Consider the following 23,762-nt stretch of genomic DNA (forward strand, 5'->3'; position numbering starts at 1 on the left):
ACACATACATACGAAGTGGATTAGGTTATACATTGTGCCTTTTGTTTTCTTGCATGTGTTTGAGAGAGCTTAAGTGAGAAAGTGCATCATCTTGTGTGATTGAGCAACCGTGATGAATGACACGCAATTACAGGAACAAAGGAGAAGAGTGACCAAATGAAAGTTACAAATCCGAGCACGGCTTGCTATGGGTAGCAAGCAAGTTCCCAACAATAATCCACCTAGGTTGGGGTGAGAGATAACATTGGCCATGAGCTTGAGAACCCTTTTGCAGACGAAAGGATCCCTCGGAACATGATGATGCTCAAAAATATGATTGTACCTCTCAAACCATAGCTCAAATTGATTATATGTAAAACTCCATCCAACCATGCAATCCAAGTAATGTTTGAAAAATTATAAGACTTGAAAAGATAATGGGAGATGGCTTCTATATAGTTCATGACCATGGTGATGGTATTAATTTCACAAGATTAAGTGAGACGACAATTATAATTTTTCTTTAAAATCTTTTTTTTTATGAAAAATGGTGAACATGATATGTTGTATCTCTTATAATGTTGCCGACCCATCGTTGCTTTGAGAAAGTGGGGATTATATTTTGTTTATTTTAATTTAAAAAACGCATCTTGTTATAGTTAATGACATTTTAGACCTTAACGACTTCTTTAAGCACAATTCTGATAAGTGTTTACAAAAGTGTTTCTAAGAAAGAAAGAGCCCTAACAACTACATCAAGCTCTACTAAGCTTGGAAGCCCTAAGGTTTTGGTTCAAAAAATGATAACTCACTCAAGCAAATTGCTCAATACTTAAAACTATTTGACCATATTAAGTATGTTTTAAGCTTTTGAAATTCAAAGCTAGTAGCTCTTACCGACTACAAATATAATAAATTAGTGTGAAATAAAGAGTAAATTGTTTTCAGCAAAAAATTTTACTAAAAGCAAAAGAAAAAAACAATCTCTACTTAAAAGATTATATGAGAAAAATTTTGAATGTACGGGATTGTAAGTAAATATCTAAAAATGATACATATAGAAATCTCCAAGTACGATTTGTGTGCGCGCACGTGTGCAAATTGACTTCACAAAACGTGTGTGTGTGTGTGTGTGTGCGCGTGCGCGCGCGTGTGAGGGAGAGAAATTTTGAATGAACAAGATTGTAAGTATATATATAGAAATCTCCACTTGCGTGTGCGTGTGCACGTGTGATAAAGAGAGGGGTGTGTGAGTGTGTGTGTGTGTGTGTGTGTGTGTGTTGGGGAGAAGGTGGAGGGGGCATGTAGAAAGCAACAGGAGGAATGTTCAGGTGTCCACACGCCCGCACACACAATCTAGTACACAAACATTCCTTAATATCAAGTTTAAGGACACAATCAAATGGAAGAGTTCGTTGAATGAGGACATACATGGACCACCACCTTGTGATTATATGGAATAACAACACACAAGAACATTAATTGCCTTACCTTTTAATACTTGGTGTTCTGTAAAAACCATGCGTGTTAAGCTGCAAATTTGAACTTTGTATACAAAAACAGAACAAGCATGTGCCCTCTCACGTTGTGTGGAACTCTTGAAAAAAATAGAAGTACGAGAGAGGGGGGGGGGGGGGAGAGAGAGAGAGAGAGAGAGAGAGAGAGAGAGAGTGTGTGTGTGTGTGTGTGTGTGTGTGTGTGTTCCTCTCATTAAATGCACAACATAAACAGCCTCAAAATGACTAGGAATTCTGCAACTTGAAGCTAAGGAAACTGGGTTAAAAAAGCGCTCAGCTGAGTCAAAACTTGATTCTTTTCAAATGAATAATATGATAAAAGAACACCGTTGGTGGGCTCTGATCCACCCTAGCCAAGATGTTCTGACCCAACCTCTTTTGGGGGGTTGTTGAAAGGAGAAGAGCAAGGGCATGAAAGCAAGGGAGGGGCCTTCCTAAAAAGGCTCAATTAGAAAATGCAGGTTTTACTTCAAGCATCACCAGGTAAAGACGCTCCGTGAAGATTTCTCCTTTCTGCAGCCCTGTCTCTGTAACCTGATTGAGGTGTCTCCGTAAATCTTCGTCTTCCCCCTGCCACTGGCCCCCCATATGAAAGTACAGCTGAAGAATCCGTCTTATTGGAGGTCATATCTACGTTTGCATTAACACCTACACCTTCCGACAGTGAGCTGCTGCTCGTCTGTCTAGCCCTCAATGAACTTTCAGATGGATGATAGTCACCACCAAAAGGATTGCCTGCCCCTTGCCCCACAGACTGTATGCCATATGCAGATCCATCTCTTGAATGTATAACACCTTCCAACTTCTTTGCTATTGTGGTCACCCCGGACCTGCCAGTCGGCACCACACTACTTCTTGAAGGAAGCTTATACTTACTGTCAGCTGCAAAGGAGGTATCATCTGATGCTCCCCTATTCAAGGTTTGTTTCGTATGTATCACTCCTTGTATCTTCTTTGGGACTGTTGCTGCTGCGTCAGATGCTGTTGTCGTACTGCCAGTGGTAGCTTTAGCAGGAAAAGTTTTGAATTTGTCATCAACCAAAGAGGTCTTTGGTGCACTAGCCGGGCTCTGATCTGATGGTGCAGTTTGAACACCCTCTTGTTTTTGCTTCCACATGGCAGAGACCCCACTAATCTTTGTCTTACTCGACGGCAAAAGACTTTTGCGTGCCTTGTCTTTCTTCATAGTGGCCTGCGCTGCAACAGCAGCTGCTTTAACAGCTTCAGCAACGCCCAGCTTTGCCTCCTGTTCTATATGGATGGTTGCGGGCGGCGCAGAGATGACTGCTTTCCGACTGGTGGTCCCGTCTTTAGTTTTCACACTAGCAGCAGCCTTGGAGTTCCTCTTTTGATGATTTGCACCGTCACCTGTAGAACTTGCAGTAACGTTTGTGGTTCCAGTCTCTCCGTCTTGCCCTACATAGGGCTCGTATTGTTGTGTCTCTTGGTTATATGAGTACCAAATGCCATGGTTTCCATCATAATACAGACCTAAAAAAAGATCGAAAACAGCATATTTAGGAGGCCGTGTTGAAGAATAGACATGTTGAAGAATAAGGTCCGGCTTAGCAACAACAGTCAGGCAGACTGGAATTACCACGATGGCCATCATAATAAAAACCAGAGACAGCATCATAGTAATAGCCCGATGTTTCATCCCATACAAACCCAGCTTGTGGGGCTACATTGGGATCAGCCAAGCCTCCATCCGTTGCTCCACCATCCTTTTCTTGGTCAGGATTATACTCTTTGGGTGCCCATCCTACTGCATCATACTGCCAAGAAAAACACATCCTCACGCGTTTAACAGACATTGCAATTACACAAGGAGTCAGTGAAAACAACAACAATAGCACACCTGCTGCGCAAAAGTGGCAGCTTCAATGGCAGCTGCAGCAAGACTGTTGCTAGCATGCGTGTTTGAAGAGGAAGAACCAGGTCCAAGGATACTCTTGGCATAAGCCACCCTCAAGGGCTGTCCATTCTTGTCTAGAGTAGTACCATTGGTTGATCCTAAGGCTTTTGTTGCATCTTCCACCTTCAAAAGAGCAGGAGGGGTGTCCATCATAACAGAAATCAAGAAGGAAAATCCACTTGTGGTCATCATAGCCTCTTTTCGATGCCTTCAAGCATTCCTTACAGGGAACATCATCATCATAGATCATACCGAATGAAAGTGTACAAATGCAAAACCCTTTGAAATGTGTGTGAACTTATCCCGGACAAGCCGTAAATCCTGAAAAACCATGAATATATGTCAGCACAACAATGCCTCGTATACCACCCCACAAATCAGCCCACCCACAGCTAATCATCCAATGGTGGTCACCTTAATAGGAGCATATTTGGAAAACTCATAATGCAGTATCTCCTCATTCACATTTTCATCCAGCCCACGGACCACCAAAACATGTGTAGGTCCTACAAGTATAAAAATAGTACCACCAGGCAGATGACTGCTTGCATAAAGCATGGCAAATGGTGAAGACGACAAAGCCCAGTAACAAAATGAATGAATTGAGATGACCCAATACCTGCTTCGGATCCTTTCTTCCCTAATGCTGACGGAATCATTGTAGCAACATCTGCAGGAGGAGAGTCATCTGTCCGCCCTTCGTTGCACTGTGCCAATAATATAAATTGAATGGTGTAAGCTTGATCATTCAAAACACAACTTCCAAAATTGGTTCAGTACAAATAGAATCACGTATACAAAGTATCATTGCTATACAGATTTTGTCTCCTTTAGAACTTTTTTTCCAGCATGGTCTTTGACAAACAAAGAGTCACAAGATGGTTAATTATCCACTTCACCAATTTGAATAATTATGCATTGAACCCTGTGATTATTAACTTTGAGTCATTTGGCCAGACTCCCAAGCAAGGTTTCTTACTCTAGGATCTCAATAACACATGTACGATGCTCGAATATGAGTAGATTATCCAAAGTACAAAGCTGAATTATGTGTGAGCATGATGCTTTGCACGTGTGAACTTGTTTTCCGAGTGTGGTCATTGCCTGGATTTGATGCCTGTGCAAATGTCAACAGGGGTGAGGGGTCAAAAGTGCGTGGCGGAAAGCGTGAGACATAGGCACAAAGAGAAAGAAAACGAATCTGCATAATGATGAAGAAGCAATGATACAAACAACCCTGTGCAAGGGGTGGTCCCCGTAGGTGAGGGCATGATGAGCAACTACTCCCATAAGGGAGGACCCAGGCTTGGAATCCCCTATCAAGGTGTCTACAAATGAGTAAGAGCCTGATATAGCCCCTACTAGAGCTAGCCGACTTGCTCTAAAAAAGACCCACGACTAGAAAATAATAAACATGTGAGTATGGGTGGCTAACCCTACAACCATGAGGGAAAAATATGGTGCTGCCCAAGATAAATCTGGGCACCCCTGATACTCAACTTGGGAACACTACCAGGAGATGAATAATGCTAACACCCCCTCTCAAATCCTGGGAGAGAAACCGGTCCAAGGAGCTGGAAAAGGAAACCTCCAAAGCAAGTCGAGAAGTCGATCTGCTCCCGCCTCTACCACTTACTCCAAGAAACTGCTCCCAATCCAGAAGTCCAGCAAAATCCAAAAAAGAACCACCAAATGTCCATATCTCCAACCCAATCTGTATCACACCAGTCCACACAATGTGCTCCCTCTTCAGCCCAAGAAAGGATGTCGTCTGACTCTCTACCTCCAAGAAAAAATCTGCTCCTTAGTGAACACCACCAAACTGTCTCCCTCTTGGCACCCCCTCTAGACACCCTAGAGGCCCACAATGTCAACATCAGCCCCAGTACTCAAGCCTCCAACTATGAGCTTGTTGAGCACCAATCTCTAGATACTAGGTTTCTGGATCTCCATGTATCCTTCGGTCCAAGAATGCCTCTTTGTCCTGCTAACACTCCAAGTGGAAGAAACATACCTCCAGCACTATAGCTGACAATCCTGTTGGCCACGTGCAAAAGATATGAGCAAGTATGGCAAATTGGCACCCCCTTCTTCATTTCTTCCCTCTTCTTGTTCTCCTCCTCATAACCAAGCTGTTGGGACTGGTTTTTGGCCTCTTTTAAGAGCTGTAGTAGTACTGCCCGAAAGCGCTCCAATGCTGCTCTGCCTGTTCTAGGACTAATTAGAGGTTGCATATTGCTGTCCAACCTGACTTGAAGGTGTGAAGGGCTGAACTACCCACTACACGAATGAGAAAAGCGATATAATCAACAAATGTCCATTTTAGCATCATTTTTTGTTTATACATGATGAATCAGATTTAAAAGCTTTTCAGAGAACCAGATTATCTCACGAGTGCGAGTAATCACATGTAACCATTTGGTTGATAAATGATCCAGTGCATCAACACTAATGCTCTTTAAATGTTTTCATCAATCAATTGTAAACGAATCAATTACCCTGTGAGAACCAGATTACCCTGTGAAAGCGAGTATTCAGCTCCAGTAGTGGGTAAGTCTCTGATTATGTGATTGTTTTTTTCGCAAACTATCCAGTACACCGACGCGGCAACGCCACTGCTCTTTGAATGTTTTCATCAATCAATTGTAATAGAATGATGATAATGAGCCAGTGGATGTAGTTAAAACTCTTTTGGCAAGGCTCGGCCTATCTTTGATCCCCTGGTGCAGTGTTTTTGGTCTTGACATTATGTGGCTTCAATGTTCATCTTTCATATTTAAGTGTCTAATTAAATAAATGCTTAATTGTCCCAAGATCTATGCTCCCCATTACACAAACGAAGAAACAGTGGCCCTACCTACATGCTAACAAAGTGCATCCATGTCCGAGGCTTTGTGGTTCTCATAAGAACAGGCATGAAGGAAGAATAGATGGGTCAGTATCATGTGTAAACGTGCTCTTCATCCACTAATCAAGATTGCTTCTCTAAAAGTTCTGTGTTCAACCAGCCTCATTTTCCCACATAAATCCTCCTTTGAAGATATTCGAGAAAACTACCAAGTTCTTTCACCTTGGGTTTGGCAATACCTAGAGCTCTGCATCTGCACTGATAAGAGTCAGTGCTACCTCAAGGGACCCAAAAACTATCATCCTCAGCCTGCGCTTGAAAAATGAGAGGGTTTAATTCTGTTCTAGAAATCAGCTGCTCACTTCAAACTCATATTGCATGTCACACATTGTCAGTTATAAGCTTCTTTGCTAAAGAAACGTACTATCACATACATCATTACACTTCAGTTTGCCCAATGTCAATGTTTATACAAAAATTACCTGAAAACATGAAGTGCGTCGCGCAAAGTTTACGCAACCACACACTGTGCACATCCAGTCAACTGCAGCTGCAGCAGAATTGCCACCTTTCGTGGTGCCACTAGTGGCTAAGTCAACTTGAGGCCCTCCTACACCTCCAGTTGGCTTGCTACTGAAACACCGCAATAAGCATGATAATTAGGTCCAAAATACCATTCAACTTGTAGCACTCCTGCCATCATAGCCTTCCTACAACATCAAAGAATTTAAGCAAGCACAGAAAGAAATTATACATCACAAGAACCACACTCAGGAGTTGATACCATTTATCCTACCAAGGAACAAAACACGTAAGAAACTATATTCTACTATTTTCTACGAAACAAATAAACATGTACAAAATTTTGTTTACATCTCAGACCTCTCCACCCTGCCCGAACAGCACTTTTACTGACATATACCAGTTAAAAGTACCATAACCTTTGTCCTTGCCAGCGGGAACTGCATTCATTGCTGCTGTTTGACTTGCTTTTTCTATATCTGCTGCTCTTTGGGCCAGTTCTGCTACTCTTCAGGTTTCCCTTGGCCGGTGCTCCAAAGAACTTATAGATGTGCCAAAGGGGGGAGAGGGGATCTAGTTATGGACCTCCAAAGAGTAAGCCTACTTGCATTCATTTGCACTGTTTGCATTTAACTCATTCAAATCAGTATATTGTTGCCCATTCATGCACTCTGCTAACACTCATCGCCTAGTCTATAAATATAAGGAGGCTGATTCCTCTGATAAACCCTAGTTCCATGCATCTGAGTGTTTTCCATTGATGCATGTGACCATCCACATGGGCAATGGAAAGACTCTCCCATTGCCAAATCCCCACATCAGGCGGTGCCCACTAAGTTCTACGAGTGAAGGGAGACAAAAACCAATCTCCAAAGTGCACAGAATCCTATCATCAGTAATAGAACCATAGAGGCCGCTCCCCCTAGACATAAAATCAGAGGTTAAAAATCCGCTCCCAAAATGGCGATCACAATTGTGCGCCCTACTGGGCTCCATGCATCATGCCATCCACTCCTGTTGAAGGTGGCTGGGCCCTCCTAAGAGCAGAGCGAAGAAGAGCTCACACACCAAAAAAAACTTGTTTTCGGGGTGGACCCCAAACAAATCCACAAATTGTTAGCTCACTCTCCAATTCATAGTTATCAAACCCTAGCCCTGTTCTTACGTTTTTGCCCAAGAGGAGCGCCAACACACTTGAGGGATTTGCAACTTGCCCAGCCAGCCCTTTCCAAAGTTGTCAACAACAATGTTGAAAAACGTTGGTTAGCATGTTGGGAAGGTCCTGAAAAGGGCTGTACACAACAATGTTGAAAAAACATTGGTTAGCATATTGAGAAGGCCTTACTGTAACGCACTTGGGACAATAGGGGCTCTCTCTCACGATTGTGTTCACTTTAACAAGATTTACAACTTAAAATGCCATTCACTAAGTATACCTTGCCAAAGTCACAGCAACAAACTTCACAGAGTATTAAGCACTAGAGCTCCCCCTTGCACTAGAATGCCCTCCCCCCCCCTTGCTGCTGCCTTCTCCTCTACGACCACCTTCCACCCGCCTACTATCCATCACGCCTCCTGTTTCTTCTTCCACCCTCCTTCACCTGTCGTCCCTTTTGCCATCCCCCTTCTTCCCCTTCTCCCTTTGCCCCACTCCCCCAAGGAGTATTTAAGTCTCCCCGGGTAGTGTTTCAAATGCATGCAGATGGTGCAACTGGCTAGAGCCTATCCTCGCCATCATACCGGCAAAGGATGCCCCTCTAACCCTACCCAGACCCGCATCGAGCCCATTGATTGGAACGGAGGAGACCAGAGGTCGGACCCATCCCTCTCCTCAGCTAGATAGGCAGGTGCCTGGCCAACAACCCGACCCGGCACCTCGCCAGCAACCATCTCCTTCAAACACCAACCTCCTCACGATAAGCCCCTCAAGCTTCTCTCAACCAAAGTGAAAAAATGTCGAAGAAAGCAAAAATAAGAGTCAAAGAAAGCGGAAGTGTTGAAGTCTTCACATGGAGAAGAACACACACGGACACACTTTCAACCCTCATAGCCCCGTGCATGACACCTCCATTACCCACAACGGCTTTGCACTTCACAAGCACATTTTGCATACATAGACACTCACAATAGCTAGCACCAGCACCAGCACCAGCACCAGCACCAGCACCAGCACCAACCCTCATCATCAACCACCATCCAAGTAAATCTCTAGATGGGGGGTTGACCAAAGCCTAGCCCATGGTATGACTCATCGCCTGAATCCCCTTTGAATGTGCAAGAATCTCCAAAGATCTTCAAAGAAATTGCAATCTCCATTGGACCATTTGTCTCTTCTTCGACTACCTTCACCTGAATCCCCTTTGAATGTGCAAGAATCTCCAAATATCTTCAAAGAAATTGCAATCTCCATTGGACCATTTGTCTCTTCTTCGACTACCTTCACCATCACAAGAAGAACCTCACCACCAACGGTGCAACACGCAACGAAGCACCCTAGTCTCTAGTTCCACCATGAGATCCGGGAATCATACCTTACAACACGAAAACGATCCTCAACCACCATCGATCATTGCCAATCAAATGAAGGTAGTCTTGGCACATGAATCCGCAAAGCGAGCCACATGCCCTCTCAACTCACAACCCCGGCGATGATGTGATATGCAGCGGAAGTCTTTGTATTGGAAGATCCTGTCACACAATATGCTCACACCGTCTTCTGTATCCTGAGTTTCGTGAGTTTAGCAATCCACTTTAATACTTCAAACTTTAAAGAGTTGAGAGAGAGAGAGATATGAGAACTGTACACCCGATTGGGTCCCGAATTACCCACTGAAGGGCCCCCTATCCCGATAACGAGATAGTATTTGCTTTATTTCTTTAGAGAGAATGACTGTGGACTGTAGATAAGCCAAACGCAAGATCTCGGAGGATCAGAGAGCGGCTGATCTGTACACTGCTGTAGAAACACCTCGATGACTTGATCTCGAGCCTATGCACTCTTCCCAAGGGCATGAGGAAGGGCTGCACACCTGAGGCTGAGAGAAGAAGAAGGTGGACTGTTCTACACTATGTTAGAATGCTGAAAACACTTATGAATGCTGTGTTACCTTCACCAGATGACTGCTGCATGTGTGGATGATGCACAGAAGGCTGGACACTGATGCAAACAGCAGATTCAGGGCTGGAAACTGCTGTAGACTGAATCTTCAGGGCTGGAAACTGCTGTGGACACAAACGCTGAAGTGTAGGGATGCTGTGGACTGAAACGCATGAGAAACAGGGGCTGCAGGGCTGCTGCTGTACGGCTGGAACAGAAACGCAGAGAACTGCTGTACGGCTGTGCAAAAACGCAGGGCTGCAAACTGCTGAATCTGGCGTTGAACTGGGCTGAATGGTATGCTGAATCTGGGCCTGAACTAAGGCTGAATCAGGGCTGAATCCAGGCGCCTAGGGCTGACCGAAGCTATGGTTCTCAAGGGGCTGGAGAAGAAAGCTTATGGGCTCTAGGGCTGGATTAGTCTTGGGCTGAAAGCAAGGAGGAGGAGAGCTCTTAGCACAATGAAGACTGAATGAGAGAATAGGCTCTAGGCAAGCCTATTCATACTAACTGGAGGTTGGTCATTTAATAAAGTTTTATATTTATAAATGCCCAATAATGCAAATAATGCTAAATAAATACTAATAAATATGAAAAAAATACCAGATAAATCCCAGTAAATTCCCTAAGGCTTTGGGGATGTTCTAAATGATGCACAGGCATATGAATGCATATTATGCAGGATGCAGAGTGCTTTCTGATGCAAACCCTAAGGCTTCTACTGACTCTACATGCATGAATGATTCTCTCCAAGTGGGTTAAGGGACTTGACTGACTAGACCCACTAAGGCTGAGGAATGACCTACGTAGCTCGTACCTGACTTATCCTGGACTGAGGATGTACAATGGGGTCACGGCATACGACAAATATCATCCTATTGGGTTCTAAAACTGTACAACTGTTGCACTTCTGATGATGAGCCATCTTGTCACCATGCACTGAGTGCAGAGTGCATGTGATAGATGAGGCCTTGCATCAAGCATTTTTACGCCCACATGCAACCTCAACATGCTTCCTATCTTTTGTAAGACGACGTTGGACTTCATAAAACGGCCTTACCTTGAGCTTAATGCCAAATAGAGAAGTTATGAACTTCATGTACATATTTGCTTAAGACTAGAACTAGTACCAATTGACCTTTTTTTAAGTTTTGTCCAATCTAGTGTGCAAGCTAGTCGTTTGTATATAAGTCATTTTTGACATTATTCAATACACATTCATTCCCTTGCATTAGAATACTTATGAGCTCTGCCTCTTACCTTGCTTGCTTGTATTCTCACAGATCTTTGCTTAGCTTGATGGTTTGCTTGCTTAGATAGGATTGAGTGTAGGCTTCTCTCTCTCATGAGGTACTTCTCTACCACCTCTTGTGAGAGAGAATCCCGTGAAGGCTATTCTCTTCTTGTGTCCCTCTAGGAAAATAGAGCTCTCTCGTCACCCCCATAGCCATGGAAGCGTTCTGATGTGACAACGGAGTGAGGACACGATAGATAGGCCAACACACCCACATTGGGAAGTTGCATATATGGCTCTAAGGCAAGACCAAACAACACTTGTTTCGGCAAAGAAGATAAGCTATGCTCGGTAGAGAGAGCTTGGAGAGGAGGATGGGTGGGTGGGTGGTTCATGCAAGAGAAATTGGCCAAGTGGCGCAAGCCCACCAAAAGAGCCCACACTTTATAATAAAATGCATGGGCAACCCAAACTAATTCAAGACAGGGCGTATCGAACCAAAGGGGGTGTAGAGGGTGCCCAATTGCCATAAATGCCCGATGACCGCATAAAGTTTTTCACACACAATAATAAGTGTGTTAGACAAATTTTATAACTAGATGTGTTTAGTCCCCAAACATGATTTTGGGCTGAATTCTACCATAACTTTGGAGTTTTGCAAAATGACAACCGCTCGTCACAACAAGCAGGAGCACTCTCACATGCCAACAAGCCGATGTCTCCACCATTGATGGACTTTAGCATGGCATCACAAGCAATACGCCAAGACAAGTCAAACCTTTAGCAAAATACACTACTCAAGCATGCAAACATGAGTGGTGCAAACGCATATAAACTTGGAAATCTCACGTTCTCAATACTTGCATCAGGACGTCCAATCTCACTAGGCACCCTTCAGGAAAAAGCAGTAAGGACCAAATGGTGACACATGCCACATTACGCGCAGCCTTAAGAAAAGCATGTTCTCCCTGGACATCAAAAAAAGCGCGAGGGAAAACTTGCACTATTACCATTGGGGGTGCACCTTCCATCGTATTTTAACCTCACACATTCATAAACTTCACCTTGCTTGCACCAATGTGCAAGTCTATGAAACACAGTTAAACCTATAATATGGCATGATGATGTGGCATTTGGAATCTGGATCCATGTTCTTTTTCAATTTTGTCATTTTCAAAAAGTTTGTTTGTCCATTGGGATGTTTCAACAACTATGCTCCAAGTAGATTAGAGGATATACATACTCTCAACCAACTACCCATTTGTATCATGGCATGAAGATCAAAAGGCAACTTGAGATGAATTCTAGGCAGGTGGTGAACGTTGCCAAGTGCACACCTATACTCGAAGAATAGGCGTCGCCCATCCACCACTAAGCCATTATCTCCTACGTCATCCATCATCTTCCGGGCAGCATCCTGGCTTAAGACAAGAGTTCAAGTAAATTACAAGCCGCATGAAAACATAGACTCCAAAACATACAAGAAACATTTTAACTCTTAAACTCACCACTGATGGAAAATCTATGAATGCAAAACCTCGTGAGGTTCCGGTAGTCCTTTCCTTGATCACTCGTACATGCCTCAATGGACCCCAGTCAACCTGACAATTAACATTTCAGAATCGCAGTTAGCAAGGACAATGTCTAAATCTAACCAGTTACTAGTGTAAAACCAAAATCAAATACAAAGCTACACAATTTACAGACTTGAAGGGCCAGCTCTTATACCAGTGCTTGATAAATATCATCTTCAACAGTTCTTTGTGAAAGCCCCTTGACAACAAGGGTGGCTGATGGAGCCTGCAGCATACACAAAAGGAACCAATATACAATTAACTGACCCCCAACTACTTAATCTTGATGCACTTTACTCATGAAGCAACACGCGCACACATGTGCACACACACAAACATATGACACTCCAAACAGTACCACAGCATGATGTTCCCGATAGCGCTTCTCATCCTTAGGGCGCTTTCTATCATTGTGCAAGTCATAGAGAGCGTCTTCATAGCTTCGTTCTCGCTTGTCTCTTGTATAGCCCCGAGAAGATGAGCGAGACCTCCTCGAGCGATGCTCATGGCCATGAGAACGTGACCGTTCCCTACGTCTCCCTCTTTCCGGGCTTTCATCTCTATCCTTGCTCCTCCGTTTCTCTTTGTCCTTTTTTCGCGGCTTCCGCCAACTCCGATCCCTCTTCTCCTTCTCATGATCTGAGTCATATTCATCATCATATCTTGAATGAGCATAATCCCTATCCCAGCTTCCCTCTCTACTGCTCTTGACTGCTGACCGTTTAAGACTATAGTCGTCACCATCAAAGCCGTGCCTTTCTGGGTCCAAAAATCTGCCCCCTCTTTCAAACTCATGATCTCTGAAATTGTCCGGTTCCCTGAAGTTTTCAACATCTCGAAACTTGTCCACATCTCTAAAATTATTCATGTCCCTGTAGTTGTCTGTGGCCTCTCTGAAGTCAGCATCTCTAAAAGTGTTGGTGTCTCTGTAACCATCCCCATATCCAGCCTTTGCATGCCTCTGTGGTCCTCGAATGATACCTAATTCGTCTTCATAAGTAGTCCGGCGGGCAGGGGGCCATGTTCCGAGCACTGGTGGAGCCATCTGATATCGATCTCTCTCCAGAAGCACCTCTCTGTGGAAGCCTCCACGACTAAATCCATTTTCTCCAGGAAATCCAGGTTCGGTGTAACCTCTTCCTCCATAAGGTCCGCCAACTCTGTGCATATCAAGACCATGGAAGATACCAGTCATAGTAATCATAAAGTCCACGATAGATGCAATTTATTTTAATAAACAAGACTACACCTTGTATGGCATTACCTGAAGTCAGGATTGTGCACCGGATTGTACCTCCCCAAAGCCTGTGCATCCAAAAGAATAAGTGTAAGTCAGCATTCGTTACACGATGCCCAATAAGCAAATATCCACGAGTGGCCATGGGCTTGCTTTTCTTGCTGTTTATATATGATGATGGATTGAGAACCAGGTGATCCACACTAATCTTGGACGTAGCAGGAGTTCACCCCACGACCCAGAATGGATTGAAAAACACGGATTGTCATGTGTATCATACACTTTTATCATCCCATCCTGCTTGATGCATGATAAACCTCCCCGCATCCATTGCGTCTTTCTGGTTCCACATCGTCTCGAACGAACACCCGACACCCTCACTATCATGCAGATTGATGGCAGCGTTTGAAAGATCCCTGTCCTGAAACGGATGCACACACAGAGGAGCTGTTATGCCGGTGCACCACTAAATTAAAACTTCAAGGCAGAGGGGATCTTCTTCCTTCAGCTTAGGCCTTAAAGGCCCCTTTCCCTTTGTATCATTTTCCTATACCTCAGCTTACTTAAACCCCACGAAAATTGCTAATGCATCAATTAAGCAGCTGCTGTCCACAAAATATCTGTGAAAGAAAAAAAAAATGTACCACCGTTCAGGATAGTACTTGAAACTAGCCTATTCAACCAAAGCTACACACCCCCCTAAAGAGGACACTTGCCGCTAGCAGATGGGCATAGCATTTGAAGCTCACTACACACATACCCCTAAGTTGGTTGCCCATGGCTATGATAGGCCAACAGGACACCTAAAGCCTTTACACATATAAGGGTACCCATCAATTTTGACAGAGAACTTGGCAACGGGCAAGAAAGTTAGGCATCCAATGTTGCCCGTCCATCTCCACCAACATCAAAAAGTTGTGTAATGGCCCTTATCCTTACAGAAATTTCCCATTCTGGCTGCGTATTCAGACCCACCATCATGTGGCCTGCTGAGCCAGCATGTAATTTTCCAAAATGCCTTAAAAGTCCAAAGATGCAGACCGCATACCCTCTTAAAAGCACGAAATTTCCTCCAAGCTAAACATACTTGGGCCATCAAACAGCATAGAACTTCCTAATACAATCTATACTAACATGATTTTCAACCAAAAAAATAATACTTAACCTTTAGCCAGAGTAGAATCATCCAAGCACATTTTTTTTTAAACACAGGCCTGTAGAGAATTCCAACAACACACAAAGCCCTAATCGAAGAGACGATATTACAGAAGCAAGATCGAAACCCTAATCGAAGAAACGATATTGCAGAGGCAAGATCGAAACCCCCTGGTGGAAACCCTAATCAGGGACATAAAGCGAAAAACCACTGATTGAAGAAAATCCTAGTCCTAAGGAACCCTATAAAAAAGCAGAAGAAACCCGAACAGAAAAACCTTACAAAACCCTAATCAGGGATGCGGACAGAAAAAAGAAAATGGGACCTACCGAGCTGTGCAGTCTGCGTTTAGCTGAAGACTCGAGTAGCCTAATCTGCCTGCAAGACCTGGAGAGTACTAATGCTCTTCCTGTACCGTGTGTGTGTTTTATTACCAATTTTTATATATATATATAAACTTATTTTTTGGCCTGCTAGATATGTGAATCTTTAGCCACCTTTAGCTAGGCAATTGAACTTTAGAATTTATTCAAGGAAAAGGTAAGGTTTGTATTAATGTACATAATTGAGACCAAAAAAAAGGAAAAAAGTCTCCTAATATGGGTAGTGATTGGTCAACAATTGCGCAAAGCTAAATCTTTTTTTTGGGAACAATAATAATTATTTATATATATTAGCAGAAAAGGCCCAGATATACCACATGACGAAAGACTATTCAATGATAGTCCTATAGTCCCCTACCCTTCATATTTTACTAAAGGGGCGAATGAGAATATCCAATTCGATGGTGAAACACATCAGGTCCCAGGCAAGGCGGTGGGCACTTCGACAGCGCGGCGAAAGACTAACATGTTCCGAGCAGTCCAGGGAGTGTTCAGAATGTTGTAGCGAATCCAAGGTCAGAGGAATGTGTGCGAGGTTCAGTTTCTTAGTGTCGCCAAGTAGGGCATTCTTCTAGGTACATTGATAATGAGTCCCCTTGACACAGAGCCATTAGCAAGCTCCTCTCCCCACTAGGACTGAGCATAGGGGCATGCCCGAAAGAGGTGGAAGATATGTTTTTTTGTGGGCAGAAAATAGAAATGTTTGGCACATAGGCGAGCTGGTCCCAAGTGGAGAGTTTATGATGAAGAACCTTCTAGAGAAATACATTAACCTTAAAGCATGGGGTAGCTTTCCACAGGTCCATAATGCATATGCCCCAAGCTTCAAGAGGGTCATGGGATTGCCACTAATTAGCAGCCAACCAAAGATTCTAGTTTGGGAAGCAAGTTGGGACATCTGTACACTTCGTTCTCAAAAGGGGCTTTCTTTCCTGAAGCAATACTCTAGTTTAGAGAGCCGGTTTTCAAGGCTGTGAGCCAAAGGGTTATGGGCTAGCAGGCAGGGAGTGCACATGCTGCTGCCTACAACACGTTGAGCACCGAAGGGAGAGCCCATATTGCTTGGCAATGTCTTCCCAATCATGCCATTGTGCAGGCCGGGAATCCCAAAGGTCGTGCCAAGTGCAGAGACCCGCCTTGTGAAGCTTACAGGCATGGTCCAGGTGCATGAGAGGCTTTCATTGTTCCTTATGCAATGCATAACCAAATGCTTTCGCCTTGGGCGCCATCTACAACTAGTGGGCATCACCCATTCCATTGTAGTGTGGCTAAAATCTTTTGCCAACCAATCACCATGCCTTGGAGAAGCGGGGAGTCTTTAATGGAGCATTTCCCAATGATTGCAATCATGTGGCGTCATGTGAAACCCTGCCATTATCCCAGGAGACCCTTAGCTTATTAAATGAAATGTTGTGTGATTGCATCCTAAGTTCTATTAGTCTCAATTCTCTACATCCACTTAAGGGTATGTCGCTTCGGCCTCTCCTAGAAACACATGGAAAGAATGAGGAAGGCTAGTTAGTGAATGATGAAGTTAGTAAACGGGGTAGGGATTTCTATGAGTGATTGCACCGTTTCTTCTTCTTTTTCGAGCAATCCAAAGCAAATTTACATTTTTTTATTTAAAACTAGCGGTGATACGAAGACTTATTAACAATGGAGGAGAAGAGATAGGGCAAGCCCGGAGGAATGTTGAATGAGAGAGCGAATTGCAGTTCCTCATTTGATACATTGAAGTGATGTAAATGTAGCTTTCCCTATTTTACAGAACCTTGTCAAATTATCTTGAAGTGAGCACTATACTCTCTCTGTCTCACACACACACAATGCTCAAAGACAAGAACACAAAGGTGTAGAGTGTGAGGGAGATGAAGCTCTCTACAAGTATAAAGAAGAAAGTACAAAATGTGTAGCATCCCTAAACTGAGGATAAGGTTACTTATATTCTAGCTAACCCTAAGGTGCCTTTTTACACCTAGATGGCCATGGGAAAAAACCCCGTGGGACAAAAGTGCCCATGGCAAGAGTACATGTCCTCACAATGTAGCACTACCATATATGTAACAAACTCCTGTATTACAAATGTGAGGTTTATAGAGATTCTAGATCAGTCTCTGAAAGGAAAGAGGCCCAAAGCTTTGCGAAAGGCCTCAAAGGTTTTAGAGTGAAAAGATTTGCCACATTGTTATGTGTACTACAATATATCAGATCGATCCCACCTGCATGGAGCCGCTCTCTAACATAGTGGTAATGCACTTCAATGTGCTTGGTCTTGGCATAAAAGATAGGATTCTGTGCAACTACCATTGTGCTCTAACTATTAGTGAGAATAGGAGTAGGGGTGTTTGAAGGGACATAAAGATCCTCCATCAATCTTCTTGTTATGGGAATATATTTTAAGCTCTCTTTAGAATATTATTATATCCTCTTAGATAATTCGGAGACATTTGGATTATCTTTGCATCAAGACAAATCATGTTAATATCATGGGTGATGCCATTATAAATATTAATATGTTTGGTATACATTGACATATGGTTGGGGCATCCAATGTTTGTTACAGTTTGGTTTGTATGGAAGGGTGTTTCCTGGGTTACTTACACCTTGCAAACACGTGTGTGGTTATGGTTTGTATACTTATGAAATATTTATTTACCAATTTGTTATTGGTTATTTTATACATGAAGAGGATTCAAACGATTGAGGAGAATTCATGCATTATTATTATTTGGCACACATTTTTGTAAACAAGCTTTGTATATACATGTGCTAGCCTATGCACTAATTTGGAAAGCCTTGGTTTATCAAGCTTAGACTTGAACTTTAATATTTTTGTAAAGCGTGATATGCTTTAACCCTAGCCTCAGTTTATGGACACTCTATTTTGAGCATAAGAGAGCGTCGTGCAAGTAAAAGCACTTTTTTGTATTTTTGGAGGCTACGACCTATTTTGGAATAAAGATCATGGATTTCATATTCACGTAATCACGTCTTTTTTTGTGTGATTACATTGTTAATTCACAAAATTATCACTTCACAACTCTTCACATTCACAAAAAAACATAAAATGACCTGAGAGACACGGGCAGAGCAGGTCATTTTTGTGGGCAACATGACACAATGTCTAAAGGACTTGGGCGACAAAGCTAGAGCACTGGACGAATGTATGGCGTGCAGAGAGATCCAAATCCAAGAGAGCACGCAACATTGATATGCAAGATGTCCTTAGTCACAAGGCTAGGACATTGTTCTATAGTGCAGCCTCCTCTCAACATGCGGGAGAAGTTGGGGCGAACCGAGAGCATCTTGTATGCACCCGCTACATGTCACATCTTGTGGATGCACCCGCTACATGTCACAGTGCGCCATCGGTGTCTACCTCGTACCCGAGGCCATCAGGCATGGAAGGAGGCTTGGCAAAGGCAGTTATGGAATTGTATCTGAGTGTCATATAGAAGGGGTCACCTGGCTGCCACTTGAAGTGCAATATGTTGTAAAGGATTTCAGAGGAGATGAAGTAGAGAAGCAACAGTCTTTCGCCCTAGAGGCCAGTGTGCAGTTGTTTCACAGGGGCATCGTAAGATGCATAGCACAAACACACGAAGAGCCGTGGTCCCTCATTTTTCCGCACTTTAATGGAATGGACTTGGGCGACATGCTAGAGTGTGTCCCACCACCAAAGGGCAGATTTGCCAACATCTTGGTGGCGCAACAGGAAACTGCTAGACGCCCTCCCACAGAGGCAGAGATCGAGATGTGCAAGCACATGCTTGAGTGGGCACCTCATTTTATGAATGCCCTAGTGAAGACCATGGCGCATGCGCACAGCAAAGGGATCATCCACTGTGACCTGCACCCATGGAATATCATGACAAATTTCACAAAGGAGGGTATCCCTCGGATTGGCGTCATTGATTGGGGCCTGGCGCTACGAGTGGGCATTGAGTAGCGGATGACTAATATTACAAACTTACAGGAGCACAAGCTACATCCATGGAGGGCCCCTGAGCTTTTTAATCTGACGTATGCCTGCCCGTACTCTAAAGCCACTGATACATATGCAGTGGCTTTCTGCATACTGCAATTATGCGAGTGGTGCAAAGATTTTTCAGAGCATTACAACATCTCTTGGAAAAATCGGAATCAAGTAGACGTAGGCATGATAGCCACTATGATGAGCAAAAACTATTTGAAGCCACCATTCAAGCAAAGGAAGACTATGCAAAATATGAGTGAGCATTTTGACATGTTAGAGCTCAACCCAGAGGTGTGTCTGCGACCACTAAGTGAGATGATGCCTAGATATTAGTTCATTGAACTTTTGAAAAATCCCATCACATATGGATATGTTTTGCAAATTACAATTGTAAATGGATTTTTGCGTATAGTGATGGATTCTCACATGCTCAATCTCTCTCACATCTTATGGTGCAAAGCGTTTCAATACCCAAAGTGGTGTATTGTGTATATGATTTTAAGTTGTGGTGCAGTTTTAAAATTTGTATATAATATGATGCAAGCGTAAACTATTTCAAGTGATGTTTCCAAGTGACGGTTATAAAGCGTGGACTGTGGTTCTTAATTTGTATATAATGTGGTGCAAGCATAAATTATTTCAAGTGATGTGGACAAGTGACGGTCATAAATCGTAGTGTATATAATGTGTGCAAGCATTAACTATTTCAAGTGATGTTTCCAAGTAGTGGTCATAACCCATGGTGTTTTCTCTTGAGTTATGCTTAATTTCCAAGTAGTGGTGGTAGATTTTCTCTTATGTCGTGCCAAACTTTATATTGTGTCGTGCTGAACTGAATTATGGAAGCAATGTTCAATTTTAATATTGTTCAATTAGCCAGGTATGGACGAACGCGAAAAAGCTAGAAAGGCATTTGAGCGCCTACGGCTACTTGCAGATGCGACTGGTCCAAATGACCAGGCAAGGCTTGCTGCGCAGATCTCTGAGTGGACACCGGTTACTAACGGCAAGCAATGGAAGGACATAAATAAAGAAGTGTCCACCACAAATATGGTCAAGCAAATATGGCCCAGTGTGTCTGATGAGCGAATCCGCAAGGGCAGATTAAAGCTAGACAAGTGCATTGTGCCAGAGATTTGCACACATGCAGAGGCCATATACCTTGCATGCACAGGCAGCACCTTGAACACCTCACACACCGCATGCCGAGGGGCCCTGCCCAATTTGTGCCCACTTCTTCCACAGCTGGAGTGGTCACTATAGCATAGCATGTGGCCACATGTATCATCTGCCATGTCTCATGCAGAACATGGTCAACAACGCTGCGTGTCATATATGTGCAGCGCCCATTGACGAGTTGGTATAGTCAATGTCCAAAATGGAGAAAGACTATCAACCTCTGGTGGCTGCCCACTGCTAGAGACTTGAATTTATCTTTGTAGAAGCTACATGAATGAATACTTATCATTGAAGCACACTTTGTAATTCTTGACTTTTGATTAAAAACAGATGTACCATACTTTTGATATAGTTGTCACAGTATTTGATGTATTTTGCACGCTACAAATGCGGTGATAATGTCATCTTTAGTTCCAACATGTATTCACACTTGTAGTCTGAATATGTCAAATTTATGATAAGGAAGTGCAATGAAAAAGAAGCTCAAATTCAACTACAACTTCATATAACTTCATATAGTGATGTACTAGGGCTAAACACCTAGTACAATTCTACATCAATTATGTCATGAATTCAAACGCTAAACACAAGACTTCTTACAATTCAGAGATTCAGGCACAGACTACACAGTCATGCCTGATTGTATAAAGCAGTTTAGGGTAAAACACAATCATCTTCATTCCCAAAATGAGTACAATATATCCACGAGTTATAGGCTTCTAGGATTAATACATTGAACCTTAATAAGTATGCCTTCAACAAGTCTTCTAAACAGTCTTACACTTGTTCTGCACTTGATAAAAATAATGGCAAAAACAGTCTAACACTTGTTCTGCACTTCATAAAATGATATATCATATGTCTAGATCACTGTTCCGCAATAATCTTCTTTGTCGCGTGCTGGCAGCAGGACAATCATCCACCTCAAGATTTGCATCCAATTCAAACAAACTACAGCCACCCAACTCACGGAAGTCTAGTTCTTCAGATGAAACCTCTTGCCCTAGCTCATTGTCCTCTTCAATGCTATCCACAGTCCACCGTGGTCTCTCCTCTTCATACTCTTCTGATTGAATCTTGCTGAGTAGCCTGTGATTGCAATACAAGTATACCAACTTCTCAGCAGGATTGCTTAGAAGGTGATTACGATAGTGGAGTGCACCTAGCTGTAGGTACTCCAATTTCGCTCAGAGCTAGAGTTGGCAGCACACTGTGCAAGGACTTTGACAGCCAATTTTCGTAATGTAGGGACTGAAGCACCGTTCATGAGCCACCACCTCCAAGCTGGTTGTTCTGATGCAAGGTTTTGAACAAACTCAGAACTAAAAAGGCCCTCCTTTAATCTACACTTTGTTAAGTCAGTGAGATGGCTTGCGCTTGATCATCTGCATTGCTATAGAAATTGATGATCACATCATAAAAGTCTTCAATCACCTCTTTATCTAATTCGTCATAATCCATGTTCCAATACTCTGGATCAAGCAAGAAAGCAACACTGTGCAATGGACTGTGCGCACTTACCCATCGAGCATGCACATACTTATTTAAGATATCCCTCTTAGTTTTATTAAATGGTACTTTCCATGGCTTTATCAAGCTATTTGTAGGCTCTGAAGGAGAGTTCAAACTTTCTTGAACATTGTACTAGCCCATATACACCTTTCCTATGTTGGCTAACTTTTGGTCAAACTGTCACAAGGATAACATTACAGGCCTCATTAACAGGTATGTATCACCCACATCAAACCAGAAATGTTTGTCATCAATGAGGACTTTCAAAGACCCCACCTTTGTTTTGACTGTTACCGATTGCTGAGCTTCCCACTCATAGAAAGATGCACACACAAATGTCTCCATTACAGCATTTTTGTTTTGTAGCAAACTTTCCACGGTGTAGAAGTTTGTGCAAAACCTTGTTTCGCACGGTAGCTTTAGCATGGTAGTCATACGTTGACGATACATATCCAGAACACGTTGTCTCTTCAAAATGAATTTCACCACCTTCCTTGAGTTGTCTACAATGCTTTTGAACCATGCAGTATCATCTTTCTTATACCAATCTTGCAACACAAGATTCAAGCTGTGTGCATTGCAACCAAATTTGTGTAAGCTAGGGAAGCGCTCCTCCAAGAGTCGACCAGCTGCTCTGCAGTTTTTTGCATTGTCCATGATCACCTGTACTACGTTGGGAATACCTATTTGCTGAATTGTCTCTCCTATAATATTAGCTATATAGGCCCCTGTCTTGATCTCACCTGAGCTGTCCACTGCTTTAACGAAGCACTCCCCTCGAGGACTGAATACCATCACATTAATTAATGGCCTACGCTGAACATTTGACCATCCGTCACACTGACTATAGTGCATCCTGATTGATCAATTGATTTTAGAATCAACCTATCAACTTCCTTTTGAGTGTCTACATAGCATTTGTCCAATAGTGTTGTTCGCATCTGATGATATGATGGAGGGCAAAAACCAGGGCCATACTCACCGATCTTCTTCCACGCATGCTTCCATGGATCTCGTGTCACCACCATCGACATAGAACCGCCTGTAAAATAGATAGCTTGAGCAAGACCAAACTGCGCCGCCTCAAGAGCAGTTGATCGAAAGCTCTGATCGAGAATCACTTGTCTTGCTCTAGACGTCCCAAAATTGTATCCAGGTGACCCATCTTGATTACTAACTCTTTCTGTAGGTGTAGCATTCTGCATGGAGGGTGCATCACTATTTTGTCCCCCCTGTGTAGGGGAAGTAGTGCGCTGATGATGCTCTGAGGTCACAAAACTTGGAACTAGTATTCTGGGTCGCTTTGCATTAGCTACACCACCCAATAACTCTCTTAAGCGTTTTGTGGCATTCTCATGGCCTATGCCATTGCATCTACCTCCATTTGCCCCACCACTTGTTCCACTCCTCCCTGACCCAAGGAAGTGTTCCCTAATACGACGTGCACCTCCTGATTTTTCCTTGCCACATAACTTGCAACACCAATCTACAAATGATCTAACATTCTTTGCAAATTGCCACTCATGCCCTAGCACCTTACCACCAACCTTACACTTACCTTTATTGGCAACTCTATTATTTGATCCTTCACCACCAGTGGATGGGCGACTAGAACCAACTTCGTTGATGTTTT

At 43.1% G+C, this 23,762-nt stretch overlaps 1 protein-coding gene and 1 pseudogene across 2 annotated transcripts; both read right to left on the minus strand.

Annotated features, from left to right (window-relative positions):
- Positions 1–1,774: 1,774 nt before the first annotated feature.
- On the minus strand, positions 1,775–15,543 carry LOC147635571 (SUPPRESSOR OF ABI3-5-like). 2 transcript variants are annotated; one of them, XM_086802922.1, is made up of 15 exons: positions 15,409–15,498; positions 14,477–14,543; positions 14,204–14,344; positions 13,951–13,991; positions 13,045–13,846; positions 12,841–12,912; positions 12,621–12,713; positions 12,450–12,529; positions 6,742–6,892; positions 4,031–4,118; positions 3,826–3,917; positions 3,664–3,732; positions 3,355–3,534; positions 3,094–3,271; positions 1,775–2,987 (listed from the first exon to the last, which is right to left on the minus strand). In XM_086802922.1, the coding sequence occupies exons 3-15, from the start codon at positions 14,273–14,275 to the stop codon at positions 1,966–1,968; spliced, it is 2,940 nt and encodes a 979-aa protein (XP_086659048.1). In that variant the 5' UTR covers positions 14,276–14,344; positions 14,477–14,543; positions 15,409–15,498; the 3' UTR covers positions 1,775–1,965. The 2 variants fall into 2 exon arrangements, with proteins under 2 accessions (XP_086659048.1, XP_086659047.1); XM_086802921.1 differs by lacking the exon at positions 14,477–14,543 and having other exon boundaries at positions 15,409–15,543.
- Positions 15,544–21,471: 5,928 nt separating this feature from the next.
- LOC147635572 (uncharacterized) lies at positions 21,472–22,474 on the minus strand (annotated as a pseudogene).
- Between the last annotated feature and the right edge of the window lie 1,288 nt (positions 22,475–23,762).

Source organism: Cibotium barometz, chromosome 9, assembly GCF_041138505.1.
Source record: "Cibotium barometz isolate CiBa-2024 chromosome 9, ASM4113850v1, whole genome shotgun sequence".
Taxonomy (NCBI): Eukaryota; Viridiplantae; Streptophyta; class Polypodiopsida; order Cyatheales; family Cibotiaceae; genus Cibotium; species Cibotium barometz.